Source organism: Leptodactylus fuscus, chromosome 2, assembly GCF_031893055.1.
Source record: "Leptodactylus fuscus isolate aLepFus1 chromosome 2, aLepFus1.hap2, whole genome shotgun sequence".
Classification (NCBI taxonomy): Eukaryota; Metazoa; Chordata; class Amphibia; order Anura; family Leptodactylidae; genus Leptodactylus; species Leptodactylus fuscus.
In genome coordinates, this window is record NC_134266.1 from 248,595,811 (window position 1) to 248,611,417 (window position 15,607).

General features: G+C 42.0%; 1 protein-coding gene across 1 annotated transcript in view; it reads left to right on the forward strand.

The window, feature by feature from the left end:
* KL (klotho) overlaps positions 1–13,855 on the forward strand; it is a 31,811-nt gene extending 17,956 nt beyond the window's left edge. Inside the window, exons 2-5 of the mRNA XM_075266004.1 lie at positions 7,191–7,701; positions 8,591–8,859; positions 10,978–12,088; positions 13,518–13,855. Of these exons, the coding sequence (XP_075122105.1) occupies positions 7,191–7,701; positions 8,591–8,859; positions 10,978–12,088; positions 13,518–13,855 (2,229 nt within the window). The remainder of the gene's footprint in view (positions 1–7,190; positions 7,702–8,590; positions 8,860–10,977; positions 12,089–13,517) is intronic.
* The last annotated feature ends 1,752 nt before the right edge of the window (positions 13,856–15,607 follow it).

Consider the following 15,607-nt stretch of genomic DNA (forward strand, 5'->3'; position numbering starts at 1 on the left):
AGCATCGGCGGATCTGGCAGCCATCTTGGATCCCTTAGCCTGGAGAGAACATGAAGCCGAGGACAGAAGATAGCGGGCAATATGCGGCTCCGCTAAGGCAGAGGAGGACCCCTTTCGTCCAAGGCACCAGACCATTGTCACAGGAGGGAACTGAAGGGTATCTGACCCCCAAAAAATCCAAGAAGCTGCTTGGGGTCCGGGAACTTGCAAAAGGTACATCTGCATGGCAATGTGTTCAGGCCACGTCCCCCAGCATGGCGTTCTTATACTTTACACGTTACAATAGTAATGTGACCTAGTGCGAAGTATCCAGCTAAAACTGACGCCAGCCCACCACCCTGCCCCACGGACCGGCAAAAAAACCCCAATGGCGCAGTTGGTTGGATGGAGGCCCCTTGGTTGGGGACCCCTGCAATAGTGTAAATACCCTTAAAGGGGTTTCAAGGGATCAAGTGATTTTTTTCACACAAATTAACGATTTGGAGTTGCTTCAGATCCCCACTATACATGGAATGGAGATTTCTGATTCTGGCTTCATGCTCTGTATAGTACAGGGTTCAGAATCAACTCCAAACAGCTGATCCCTTCAGAGGCCGGTGCTTGGCCCCTTATCTCCCCTCATAGATACTTATGGCTTCTACATAGGAGAGGATAGGTCATAAAAAAATTCTTGACCAACCCCTTTAAAGAGGAGCTTTCACTACCTCCACAAATTCAAGTTCTTAGCATCTGCAAATAGTCCAGTGCAGTTGAAATTTTCTCTATAGCCTTCACCATTCCCGAGCAACAAGCGCAGGTAGCTTTGGTGCCTGATGTGCTATGTAAACTCTGTAATGTCAGAAGGGCAGTGTCAGGCAGGGGGTGTGATTCAGAGCTCCAATCAGTGTCAGTGCTCAGAATCACACCCCTTGTCTGCTCCTGCCTGACACCGACCTCCTGACAGTACAGAGTCTAAATAGCATGTCAGGCACCAAAACTAACAGCAGTGATTGCTCAGCAACTGTGGGGGCTAGAGAAAAAATTCCAACTGCGCCAGAATCAATGGAGCAGCAGTTATTAATGGACGTAAAGAGTTGGACTTGTTGGAGGTGGTGAAAGGTCTTCTTTAATACAGCCAATGATAGTGCTGCAGTCAGCTTACTTCTGCAAATAGTTTGTTTTCTCATTCACCTAGTGTGGTTGATCTGTGTTTGGCCAGGTGACCTTCTTCTGCCCCTTCTTCACCAAATTCTTCACCAAATATTATTTGTATATCTGTCCATGCTTCTTCTGTAACTAAGCTATACATATAGTATAAGGGATGGGGGGGAGGGATTCTACATAGCCGAGATTATACAACATACGTTACAACTGGAGCTTCACTTTTCCTTAGATCTAGTTCACATCTGCGTTCTGGGTAATCCGCTTGGGGGCCCCCCGAACAGAAACCTATAGGCATTAAAAAGCAGTTACCTGGGAAACATGCTGACCCCATAGACTATAATCGGGTCCATGTGGTTTCGGCACGAAACATGCAGAGAGAAAAGTCCTGCAAGCAGCACTTTTCTCTCCACATGTTTCGTGAGGAAACTGGGCGTAAACCACATGGACCCCATGTTAGTCCATGGGGTCTGCAGGTTTCCTTAGGTAACCGCTTTTTAATACCTATAGCTTTCCATTCAGGGAGTTCCCAAGAACGGAAACCTGAACGCAGATGTGAACCAGGCCTGAGTAATTGTTTCCTTATTATAGAGACTATATTGTAATTTTCCAGTAGTTACAGTTGAACATACTACACGTTGTATTTACAGGCTGCCTGCATTGGCCTATAGATTAACACAACATTTCTTTTCACAGTCTTGTTTTGCGCTGTCCATTTAATTCTAAGTAACACTGACGGATTTGATGATTTACTTAGCTGGTTAATCTGTAAAAGTCGTCTTATAAACTACAGGAACACTCATTTCATTACTGCTAGTACATTCCAGAACTGCTACACCATTGAGTCATCCAAGCTTAGTCTGGTAGTTTTCTTTCATTCGGGTCTTGTATGGCCTAGTACAGTACGCAACAATAACTGCACAGCCCATTGCAACCCACCTGTCTGCAAATACCATACCCCTTGCTCTCTCTCACCAACAGGTGGCGTCACAGTGAAACCTGGCAATGTTACTAATCTGATTCCACAATGACTTTATAGTCCTCTGACTGTCACCTGATGGAGAGGATGCTAGGAGGATATGATGTGTGTTGTGCCAGCATACTGCTAAATGCAGATGATTCCTATTAGTCTTCTAAATTCCATACATCCTTACTATGCAAAATACATAGCGCCAGTGTATAAGCAGTTAGCAAGTAGTAATAGGCAAAAATTAACAGAGCGATATAACATTTTTATTGCACCATGGTGTCCTATTGTCATAGTGGCTTCTCTCCATCACCAGTTGCATTCTCTAATTGACTGTCATTAGAAATCCAGGCACTATATTAGATTGTGATCAGAATGTTCTTAGAAGTCGCTGGACCTGAGACACTGTAAGTTTCACTTTGTCTAGACAAAAGGTTAAAGTCATAATGTCGATTGGCTTGTTTTTAACACATAAAATATCTAGAAATATGGCATTTCACCAGACAAGATGCCCTTTGGACATTATCCTTGTACGGAGCTGGAGCTAGCCATGTACTAAACGCTCTTTTAATTCAAGTTAATTTTAAACCTGTCTGTCATGGATTTATTTTATTAGTAAGGCACATAAAATTATGTTTGTAAGCATGTAAAGTGCAGAGAAAAGTGGAAATCTGCCTTAAAGAAATCCTTTTTATTGCTTTTAGAACAGGATATTATAGAGAAGAAGCTGAGCTCTGTGATATATAGGGTTATATGATAGAGGAGAGAAGCTGAGCTCTGTGTTATATAGGGTTATAGGATAGAGGAAGAGAAGCTGAGCTCTATGATATATAGGGTTATATGATAGAGGAGAGAAGCTGAGCTCTGTGATATATAGGGTTATATGATAGAGGAGAGAAGCTGAGCTCTGTGATATATAGGGTTATATGATACAGGAGAGAAGCTGAGCTCTGTGATATATAGGGTTATATGAGAGAGGAGAGAAGCTGAGCTCTGTGATATATAGGATTATATGATAGAGGAGGGAAGCTGAGCTCTGTGTTATATAAGGTTATATGATAGAGGAGAGAAGCTGAGCTCTGTGATATATGGGATTATATGATAGAGGAGAGAAGCTGAGCTCTGTGATATATGGAATTATATGAGAGAGGAGAGAAGCTGAGCTCTGTGATATATAGGATTATATGATAGAGGAGAGAAGCTGAGCTCTGTGATATATAGGGTTATATGATGGAGGAGAGAAGCTGAGCTCTGTGATATATAGGGTTATATGATAGAGGAGAGAAGCTGAGCTCTGTGATATATAGGGTTATATGATAGAGGAGAGAAGCTGAGCTCTGTGATATATAGGGTTATATGATAAAAGAGAGAAGCTGAGCTCTGTGATTTATAGGGTTATATGATAAAAGAGAGAAGCTGAGCTCTGTGATATATAGGGTTATATGATAGAGGAGAGAAGCTGAGCTGTGTGATATATAGGGTTATATGATAAAAGAGAGAAGCTGAGCTCTGTGATATATAGGGTTATATGATAAAAGAGACAAGCTGAGCTCTGTGATATATAGGGTTATATGATAGAGGAGAGAAGCTGAGCTCTGTGATATATAGGGTTATATGATAGAGGAGAGAAGCTGAGCTCTGTGATATATAGGGTTATATGATAGAGGAGAGAAGCTGAGCTCTGTGATATATAGGGTTATATGATAGAGGAGAGAAGCTGAGCTCTGTGATATATAGGGTTATATGATAGAGGAGAGAAGCTGAGCTCTATGATATATAGGGTTATATGATACAGGAGAGAAGCTGAGCACTGTGATATATAGGGTTATAGGATAGAGGAGAGAAGCTAAGCTCTGTGATATACAGTATAGGGTTATAGGATAGAGGAGAGAAGCTGAGTTCTGTGATATATATAGTGATATGAGAGCGGGAAAGTAGCAGAGCTGTGTGATACATTGGGAAAACACAAGCATTTCCGCAGGTAAAGCTGACATGTTATTCTGGTTCTTACCAGGAGTTGATTAGTTCATATACTAATGCTGAGAAATCCATTTATATTGATGACTTACTGAGGACAATAAAAGGATTTTCAGTGGAAATTTTTTTGGGAAAAGGACTTGAATGGGTGAAAAAAATTAAAATGCCTTTATATTACTTGTTCCCTGCTGTACTCTACTTCCTGGGCCTTGTATCGACACACAGGAAATACCCTCATGGTGCAGCATCCCAGACTGAGCTGCTATATGTTTTATGTTTGTTACATGTACCTCGGGGTTTTTCTGTTTGTCTTGTCTTATACAGTATATGTCTATGGTAAATGCAATATGTCTGCCATTTTACTGTATCTATGCACTTTCATATGATGCTGTACTACCTCATGACCAAGCACAGGCCACTGGGCGGGGTTCTAGGAAAGGGTTTATATTCTCCTGTAGCTGTTGCCAAGGTTAGTCCAGGATTCGCTGAGGTCCAGTTTCCAGCTTTCAGTTGCAGAAGTTCAGTCCAGATCAGATCCAGCACCAGTCATCTGGCATCTATCCTGCTGTGAGAAACAGTAAAAGAATTCAGCCGAGTCCCTTCAGTCATCAGCCCAGGTTCTAGGAGTGAAGCCATTTTATTCCAAGGTACATCCGGAGGCTGCCCTGGAATTAGTGAGAGAACTCTGGGGGTTCACGAGAGACATTGGTGTCCATGCCATGAAGAGCTACAGAGGTACCGTACAGGAGTGCTCCCTGTTAGGACTCATAGCCATGCTTCAGTCTGCTATCAGCTGAGTTAGGGAGTGGTACGAGAGGAAGAGAGGAGAAAAGTACGTCAAGTACTACAGTGTCTATTAGAGATGAGCGAACACTATTCGAAACAGCCGTTTCGAATAGCACGCTCCCATAGAAATGAATGGACGTAGCGGTTCCGTCAGCTTCGGGAACGCCTGCCTCTTCTGTCTTCTTGGAGTAACACCCTCTGGTTCCGTGTCTTCCGGCTTCTTCTCTTTAAATCCCACGCCTGCGTAGTAGCGCTTCCCTCTGGAGCACTACTGCGCAGGCTCACTCGCCATTTTACTTAATGGCAGTTCGCGAGTGAGCCTGCGCAGTAGCGCTTCGGAGGGAAGCGCTACTATGCAGGCGCGGGATTTAAAGAGAAGAAGCCGGAAGACACGGAACCAGAGGGTGTTACTCCAAGAAGACAGAAGAGGCAGGCGTTCCTGAAGCTGAAGTCGCATCGTTTATCCCCGCCCATGGTGCACAATAGGTAAGATTTGCATATATGTTTTAATGCTTTTATTTAAAAACAGGACCAGGATTTAATATAACATTTACGGTGCCTGAATAGCCTTATTAGAGGCTATTCACGCATATGTGGGGCTCTATTACCATAATTTTGCTGATAGAGCCCCTTTAAAGGGGTTATCCAGGATTAGAAAACATGGCCGCTTTGTTTTAGTAAGACTTTAGTAAGCAGTACATGAGGTTGACTTATCTTTGACAAGTCCTATCGCCTCCCTTTAGCCATTGCGACCACAAAAGACGCATCTCGAGGCTGGACCCACCATAAATATTCTAAATGGGAATACACCTTTAAAGCTCAATAAAAGTATACGCACTGCAGTATTAATTCAATATTGTCACAATGTGGTTATGGGTAATTGAATTCCTGGCTACTTGGTATTTGTCATATATTTATTCCTTTCACCCCCTTATTTTTTCATTATTTTTTCTTTCTCTTGGTGTAAGATTTATCGTATACGGTTCTTCCGTATACAGTGGCATTTAACTACTTTTGGATAATATATTATTACATGATATATATTAAATTTTGCTTATTTATTATTATTTGGAATTTTATTTCAAGATTTTAATTTCAGATTTAGAGTTTTTTGGGTGCACGGATTTATTTATATACTGTATATGAATTGTGGTATCAGATTCTTTGTATTACATTTTTTGGCTATTGTGCATTTATGTAATATTTGATACCCTTCTATTATTGATTGTAGTTATATGATGCATTATTAACTGTTTGTTAGCCACTTGCACCACAGTCGTTTTTCCTTTTTAAAATTTATTTTAATTGTTCGGAATTTGCAAATTGATACATTGTGGATTGATTAATAAAAATATATATATATTTGATTGTTGCATTTTGGGGAATAATTATTGTTTTTGAGTATTATTTCATTGGGGTTCCCTAATTTTTTGTGTGTATTTAGATTTTTGTTGTGTATTATGAGTCCTTTTTTGCTGATGTAAATCAATATTAGTTGTATATTGTGAGACATTGTCTACTAGTTATTTGAACTACACATACAGTACTTCCATTCTACCGTAATAAGGCTACGTTCACACTCGTGTCAGCATCTCCATTGCAATGTCTACCTCAGATGAAAAAGTCCTGCATGCATTGGTCCGCTGCTTTCAAGTTAAGAACAACAGACACCTGACAGACCGCTGCTGTCCGCTCCGGGGTGTCCGTGGTAAATCCCGGACAGCAGACGGCTTGTGATCGGTCGGCTATAAAACCCATTCATTTGAATGGGTTTTCAAAGGTGACTGCCCGTGAGCGTTTTCATCCTCTCCGCCTGGTGTACGTTTTTTTTTTTCCACGGACACAAAATCCTACATGGAGAACTTTGTGTCCGCGGAAAAAAAACGGACACCAGGCGTAGATGCTGAAAATGTTCACGAGCGGTCACATTTGAAAAACCATTCAAATATATGGCTTTTAAAGCCGACCGCTCGCAAGCCGTCTGCTGTCTGGTTTCCCCGGGGTTTACCACGGACACCCCAGGGCGGACAGCAGCGGCAGTGTGAACACTGCTTTAATGCAGACCAGTATATATATGCAGGGCTCAGTATATAACCAATATTTTATCAGAGTGCCAGTCTGTTGTTGTGGTTGTCCGATGGACCAGAACGACAGAGGGCCAACACTAGAGTGAACTTAGCATAAGTTACCAATGTTGACATGTGGTTACATTTAGTAACATGAGCTTGATATTTAGTGAAGACTTGCCTTCCCTTTGGATAAAAAATTGTACTAATTTTTTTGTACAAATTTTAATTCTGTATGTTTCCCGCTCTCATAGGCTCACGCTCGTGCCTGGCATCTTTACGACACAGAATTCCGTTCCCTACAAAAAGGTCAAGTGTCTATAGCGTTGGCTTCCCATTGGATAAACCCAATAAATATGACTGAGCACTGCCTCCAAGAATCGAGGAAATCCCTTGATTTTGTTTTGGGCTGGTTTGCTAGGCCAATATTTATAGATGGCGACTATCCGCAATCCATGAAGCGCAATCTATCTGCTCTCCTGCCGGCGTTCACCGAAGAAGAGAAAAGGTTCAATAAAGGAACGGCCGACTTCTTTGCTCTTTCCTTTGGGCCCACATTGAGTTTTCAAATGCTGGACCCAGATATGAAGTTCCAACAAATGGAGTCCTTATCTCTGAGGATGCTCCTCTATTGGATAAACATGGAGTACAACCAGCCGCCGATATTTATTGTGGAGAACAGCTGGCTTATCGCGGCCTTTACAAAGCGTGAAGATGCAAAGTATATGTATTATCTCAAGACGTTTGTCATGGAGACTTTAAAGGGTATGTAGACCTAAAAAGATTAAAGACATAGAAAGTAGACATGTTAAAGGGAGTCTGTCACCAGAACTTAACATATAAACACAACCCCACAGATAGAGAGGTTATCCGAATCAAAGGGTGTTTTCCTCTTGTGAATTGATGCCTCTGTTGCTGAGATATTGCTATTTTTGTCAAATGGTAACACCCTTCTTGCTTCCAACAGTTGCATATGAACAAAAACAGTAATATCTTGGCAACAGAGACAGCGATTCACAAGGGGAAAACACTGCTTGATTCAGATGACCGTAACCTATCTATCTGCTGGGCTGATACGTTGGGTTCTGGTGACTATTAGTCTATTAGTTCCGCTCTGATATGCTACTCCACTTTCTACCCCATTGAGATTGCAGCAAAACTGTGAATTTTTACACCAGATTTATGGAGCACAAGATTTGATAAATTTTGTGTGTTTCAATCGACACTTCAGGGAAATGGCGCCAATGCTTACAGTCTGGTCTTCCTGCAGATTACTGGCAGCTGATGGGATTCTGCCCCTACACAGTTTAATGGAAATTTATGCCCCTACACACGGTATAATTGTCATTACTGCCCACACTCATGGTACCCTTTTGCCCCAACAATATTATGGCCCCATTTTTCCCCATAAAGTTTTGTGGCCCCTTTGCCACCATAAAGCAAGGTGGCTCCATGGCCCCATATGTTGGGGAAGTGAAAGTCGAGGAGCTACGAGTTTATATATACATTGCACACCCTGGCACCTGCCTGGGTTGACTGGGTACTTGATTCCCGTGATTGAGAATATATGGTAGTACTTTTTTGTAGTATAAATACAATATACAGTAGCCGTGACTATTGCTTGAATAACATCTTCGCTCTGAATCCCTTTCAGCAATCAGAATAGACGGTGTGAACGTCATCGGATATACCGCCTGGTCGCTTATGGATGGCTTTGAGTGGCACCGCGAGTACAAGATTAGACGTGGATTGTTTTATATCGATTTTGCAAGTCAAAACAAAAAGCTAATGCCAAAATCTTCAGCTTTATTTTATCAGCAACTTATTAAAAAGAACGGATTTCCACCATTGCAGGAAAATCAACTTATCCAAGGAACATTTCCGTGCAATTTTGCCTGGGGAGTTACTGCAAGTACGATACAGGTATTAGGATTACTTATAGTTAGCAGCCATAGTTCTAGTGAGTATTTATTAGTAATATATGAATGGTCGCATCATTTTCTTGAAGGCGGTGTCAGCAATATAAGAGTTCTAGAATGTTCTTCTTTACTTATATCAGAATTTCACAATTTCTGATCTCTATAGAAACCACATCAAAAGCACAAACTCTGAATTCACTGCTCTCTCTTCCCCTCTACCAGCGGGAAGTGACAGCATGTTGGATAACTATAAGTAGGTCACTTAAAGGGGTTATCCAAGGTCAGAAAGCATTGCCATGCTACAGCTCAGTCCTATTTAAAGCAATGAGACTGAACTGTAGCTTGGCCATGTGACCAACAGACGTGATCTCACTTCCTGAGAAGAAGAAAGCAGTCATGTTTTCTAATCCTGGATAACTCCTTTAAGGTCCCCACAGCCATTGAAGGTGTATGGTTATATTAAAGGGGTTTTCCAGGATAAGTGCAGGGCTTGGGGATTTGGGGGGATATAATAAAACAAATAAATAATGCTTACTAACCCCCGGTCCCTGGTACAGGCTATACGCCACCACTCCTACTAAGTGGTCATATGTTGGGTACTAGTGATGTCACTGCTGATATGTCACTGGTACCCAACATGTGACTGCTGAGGCTAGTGATTGGTCATGAAGGTTACTGAGGCCCTGCACTTCTCGCTCCTAGTCATAGGCCGTACTATATCTTTTTTATGCAGTACTGCAGTAGAAGAATTGCTTCTAGGGAAGAATATTTACAACATATGACACCTAGCAGAGCACCCCATAGATTCACACAGAGTCCCAGTGACTCCATATAAACGACCTTCAGTGGTCTTATAGGGAGTCTTCCCAGTTGGGAAAAAGACTAAGCGAAATGTGAAATATGATAAAATTCTAAAAGAAGCTTTTCTTACTTATTTATACCGCTCCTTGTTAGTTTGCTTGTCTGCAACAGTGACAAGGCCATATACCCACATGTCCACTGCGGCTAGTCACTGGCCTGAGCAGTCATATGCCATTACCGCGGGACCCAAGTAAACAGAGTTATGGAGCAATGGGAGGAATAAATGGTTAAGTAATGATTATTTTATTATTTTGTAACTTTTTCCTCCTATAAAAATGCTCTTTAAAGGGATTCTACCATTAAAATCGATTTTTTTTCTCGTTGACACGTAGGAATAGCCTTAAGAAAGGCTATTCTTCTCCTACCTTTAGATGTCTGCTCTGCGCCGCCGTTCGGTAGAAATGCTGGTTTTCGTCTGTATGCAAATGAGTTCTCTTGCAGCACTGGGGGCGGACAAACAGCACTGGGGGCGTCCCCAATGCTGCATGAGAATTCTCCAGCACCGCCTCCATCTTCTTCAGAAACTGCCTCTTCACGCTTCTTCTTTCGGCGCGGGTGGTCAAACATCTAGGCCCAGGGTCTCGGGCAGAGAGCTTACTTACTGTGTAAGCTGCCATTTTTCTTGTGGCCACGGGCGCAGTTGGATCTGCCCGAGGCCTAGAAGTTTGACCGCCCGCGCCGGAAGAAGACAAGTGAAGAGTCCGTTCCTGAAGAAGCTGGAGAGTTCTCTTGCAGCATTGGGGACGCCCCCAGTGCTGCAAAAGAACTCATTTGCATACCGACAAAAACGGGGATTTCTACAGAATGGCAACGCAGAGAAGACATCTAAAGGTAGGAGAAGAATAGCCTTTCTTAAGACTATTCCTACGTGTCAACGAGAAAAAATTTATTTTAATGGTAGAATCCCTTTAAGCCGACCATAGCTAGGACAATCTCTCCTTATGGTTCCAGGTTCCAATATCTTACACTTTTATGAATTCTAATTCTGGGGAAATTCATCATAAAATGATTACGGTATATTGGATGTTACTACGTAGACAGTATTCTTTTACATAAATATACAGCATTGACCTACCCGCTAGCTGCCATTTCATTGGATTTTATGGCAATGTTTTTGCCCCCATAGACACCAGCTAGGACAACCACATGTGTACACCATAATTATTATATGGTATGTTTTATAGAAGTAGTTCTATATTTAACTTCATAATACATTCGTTTTTCTGTTGTCCCTTATGTATGTTTTATTTTTTTGCGGCAGATTGACACAATTCCAGCCCAGTTCAATGACCCTAGTGTTTATGTATGGGACATGAATAAGACTAAAGGACTTACGAAGGTGGAAGGTCTAAAAATGCCGAAAAGAAAAACCCATTGTGCTGACTACGCCTCTATAAGGCTCCAAATATCAATGCTCCGTTCAACACACATTAGCCATTTTTACTTCTCTCTGAAATGGAGTTCCATTGTACCTTATGGGAACATTTCTCAGATCAATCACAGCATTTTACACTATTACCAGTGTTTTGTAAGCGAGCTTGTACGAGTTAACATTACACCAGTAGTTGCCCTGTGGCAACCTATGGCTGAGCACCAAGGAATGCCTTTAAGGCTCTTTAAAATGGGAGGATGGGACTATGTGCACACCATTGATGCATTTGTTGAATATGCCAGGTTGTGTTTCAAAGAACTTGGAAAATTTGTGGCCATCTGGATAACCATGCACGAACCCCCAGTGAGAAACCTAACCTCAACCTCAATGCACAACCTGCTAAAGGCCCATGCGTTAGCTTGGCATCTGTATGACAAGGAATTCCGAAAGTCGCAAAAAGGAAAGATCTCTTTGGCTCTTCAAGCTGATTGGGTGGAACCTGCTTCTCCTTTTTCTCGAAATGATAACACCACAAGTGAGAGGGTTCTGGAACACGACATTGGCCAACTGGCGGATCCAATATTTCTAAGTGGAGACTATCCAAAAGTATTGCGCGAATGGTTAAGTCAGAGGAACAGTCATGGAGTTTTTGACTTTCATTTACCTCGTTTTACAGAAAGTGAAAAACTCTTGATCAAAGGGACTTTTGATTTTTTTGCCTTAATCCATTATACTACTGAACTAGTACACTGGGAGGTGGAAGATACTGTGAGATACGATTATAAACTCGAAGTTCAATATATCACCGATAGTACGTTCCTGCATTCCCCGCACAACTATGCTGTGGTCCCCTGGGGAATGCGAAGAATATTAAACTGGATAAAATCCAAATATGGGGATATCCCAATCTATGTCTTGGGAAATGGAATTGATGATGGTAAACTGGACGATAATCTGAGGATCTATTACATTCAGCAATATATTAATGAAGCCTTGAAAGGTACATTATTGTTTAATTTTTATTAAATTTTTTGTTCCGTTTGAAGGTAATATCACAATGTATTGGACTAAACACAGCGGAGGGCTGTGGTCAGGAGAAGGCAAAAGACAACATTTGTGCAGGAGGTACAATAAGAAAGTAAGGGATAGGATTATATGGGAACGGAGGGTGGGGAATATATAGGATTTGGAAAGAAGGCATTTAGAGGAGGATAAGGGAAAAGAAGATCGGAGTAAAGGTAGAGGAAAGGAGAGACAGAGAGAAAGAGGAATAGTAAGAAACTGAAAGGAAGAGGGGGAAAGGAAGTGGAAGGAATATAAAAAGGAGGTGAAAGGGAGGGAAAGGAAGTGTATGAAAAAAAGGAGAAGGGAGAGTAAAGGTAGGAAGGGAAGAAACGGTTAGAGATACACATAAGGGATTTTTACATTTATGCTGGGTTCACACGATGTAATTTGGCACGTAGACGTGATTTTGCAGCGGCCGCAAAATAGCGCCGCGTATACGGTCCCGGCTCCCATTGAAATCAATGGGAGCGTATACAGCCCGCAAAAGCTCCCGCGCCGTCTACGTGCCACATTACGAGCCAAAATACATCGTGTGAACCCAGCTTAACATGTCACAGATGTTTTACTCCATACTATCCCACTTCTTAACTTGAGTAGTTAGAGGTGTAACATAAGAGGGTTTGAAGGTATGGTTTCATCCAGGTCCTTAAAGGGATTCTATCATTAAAATCAAATTTTTTCTCGATCACTCATAGAAATAGCCTTAAGAAAGGCTATTCTTCTCCTATCTTTAGATGTCTTCTCTGCACCGCCGTTTGGGAGAAATCCGGTTTTCGTCTATATACAAATGAGTTCTCTCGCAGCACTGGGGGCGGTCCCCAGTGCTCAAACAGCCTCTCTGCGCTTCTTCTTCTGAAGCTGGGTTCAAGCTTCAACGCATGCGCAGTCGGCTCTGCCATCGGGCCTCGGGTAGAGCCGACTGTGCATGCTTGTCTGGTGTAAGCAGCCATTTTCTTGTGGCCATGTACACAGTAAGCTGGGGTAAGCAGCCACAAAAAAATGGCTGCGCGCATGTGAAGTCAGGTCCCGATGGCAGATTCGACTGCGCATGCGTAAAAGTTTGAACCCCAGTGCTGCGAGAGAACTCATTTGCATACAGACGAAAAATGGGACTTCTACCAAACGGCGGCGCAGAGAAGACATCTGAAGGTAGGAGAAGAATAGCCTTTCTTAAGGCTATTCCTACGTGTGATCGAGAAAAAATGTGATTTTAATGATAGAATCCCTTTAAGGGACCGATTAGGTATCTCTATCCATGGTTGAAGGGCCTGGTATAAATCTTGCATTGGGGCTGAGGAGCTTCACTTTAAGCTTTTTAGTGAAATGTTCATTGTAAACTGTTATCTTTTACTTCTCCCTTGCAGCCACCCTGATTGACGGAGTAGATCTTCGAGGATATTTTGTCTATTCTTTTACCGACAAGATGGATCCCCAGTTTGGCTTGTTCAAATATGTTGCCAATAAATACGAAGCGAAAGCCTCAAAGAATGTATACAGAAGAATCATAGATAATAACGGATTCCCAAGTGTGGATGCCACTCCGGCCCCCTGCCTAGAGGAGATCTTTGTTTGTTCAGACTGCCACGTGTTTCAGACTAGGAAATACTTGTTTGCTTTTGTGGCTTTTATGTCCTTTGTATTTATTGTGTCTGTCTTTATGATCGCATATTACTCGAAAAAAGGTAAAAGGAGATACAAATAAGTAAAACAAAAATCTTTGTAGGTAGAAACAGGCTAGATAAAGAAAGGCCTTGACTATGGGCTGGCAGAAGGCCTTTGGTCTCACGTCTCCCACATCATCAGTAGGGAATCCTGTTGACGGTGCGTCTAACAGCTTCCAAAATGACATGGTGAGTGCTATTGTTTTGCACAGTTAAGTATCCATTTCATGAAGGGCGTGCTGAGCACATCACTAATAGCAGAACCGATTCCTAAAAACTGTGAATAGATATAGTCATAGTACAATAACAATATAAACTAGCTATGCGCTTTGTAGAGCTCTATTTTTGAATACACTTCCTATTGGAATCTTTACTAAATGTTCTATCATTCCAAATTCTATTATTTTATACTATTAGGGTCCGGTCTCAGGATATCTAGATGATACACTCACCAGTAATATGTATTGCTAAATATTTTTAATAGTGAATATCTTTATCTGAATGTTCTTGTGCCACAGTGCTAATAACTAATGGCGCCTCCCAGATCCGGGCGCTTGTCCCAGATCCACCACAGATGCCAGCACATTTGTGGGTTCCAAGTAGACCGTCATTTTCACTGTTGCTATAGGATAGAGGTTCCTTTGTCTGTCTCTGGAAAAATGAGCTCTTGACAGTGGATCAAATAGTTTCTACAGATGGTATCTTACGGTATTTACTGGAATATTGTTTTGCAACCTTATATTCTTGGTATCACTTAAAGGGGTTGTCCATGGTTGTTAGAGGAGTATTCCAAAAATAATCTGACTACGGGTTTCCATAGACCAGTTGTAATCTGTGAGAGAACCTGTCAGCTCTCCTGTATTTAAAGGGGTATAGCCAACTGGCTTGTTCACCAACCTGCATGCTGTGTGCTCTGTTTTTGGTTTTCTCAGTGATTTGGTGGGCAGGGTTTCACTTGCTGTCTCCCAGACAAAGCCAGCTCTGCTCTCTCGTCATAGCAGTACATGTTTGTAGTTAGTAGAGATGAGCGAACACTGTTCGGATCAGCCAATCTGAACAGCACGCTCCCATAGAAATGAATGGAAGACCTGTGATGCTGACTTTGACGGCGGCCGGCGTCACAGGTGCTTCCATTCATTTCTATGGGAGCGTGCTGTTCGGATCAGCTGATCCGAACAGTGTTCGCTCATCTCTAGTAGTTAGTAATGAGGGATGGTTGTAAATAAATTAGCACAGTATCACTGGAAGATGCGCGATATGAAGCTGATTTAGCAGAGCTGGATTTGATAGGTGATGCGAATCCCAAAATTAAATGCTACAGGAACGAGAATCAGCTTGCAATAAACTCAGTTTTAGGTCTGTCTTTATATACAAAGGTAACAGACTCCCTGTCTCAGCCCTTATCAGCAAAATTCAATTAACCGACTGGTAACTGGAAAAGCTGGAGATAAACAGTTCAGAAATACAAGCTAGCTCCCATGCACTTAGCCGCCCCCCCCTCCCCCCCCCCCCCCCCCCCCCCCGAGAACAGGGAGCTACGTCACTTGTCCTGGGCAGAGAGATAAGACCATCCCCAGGTCTGTGGTTATGGAAACACAGTGTAAACAATGAAGTGAATAAATTAAGATAACAGCCAAACAAAGCAATTTTGATGAAGCAATGTATTTAGGAAAAGTCTTAACTCCACATAAACTAGCAGTATAGATAGGATCCTTGAGATGGGACAACCCCTTTAAAATTATCAAATCATGTTTCTTACATTTTATTATAATCTTTCATATCTAACAAAAAAA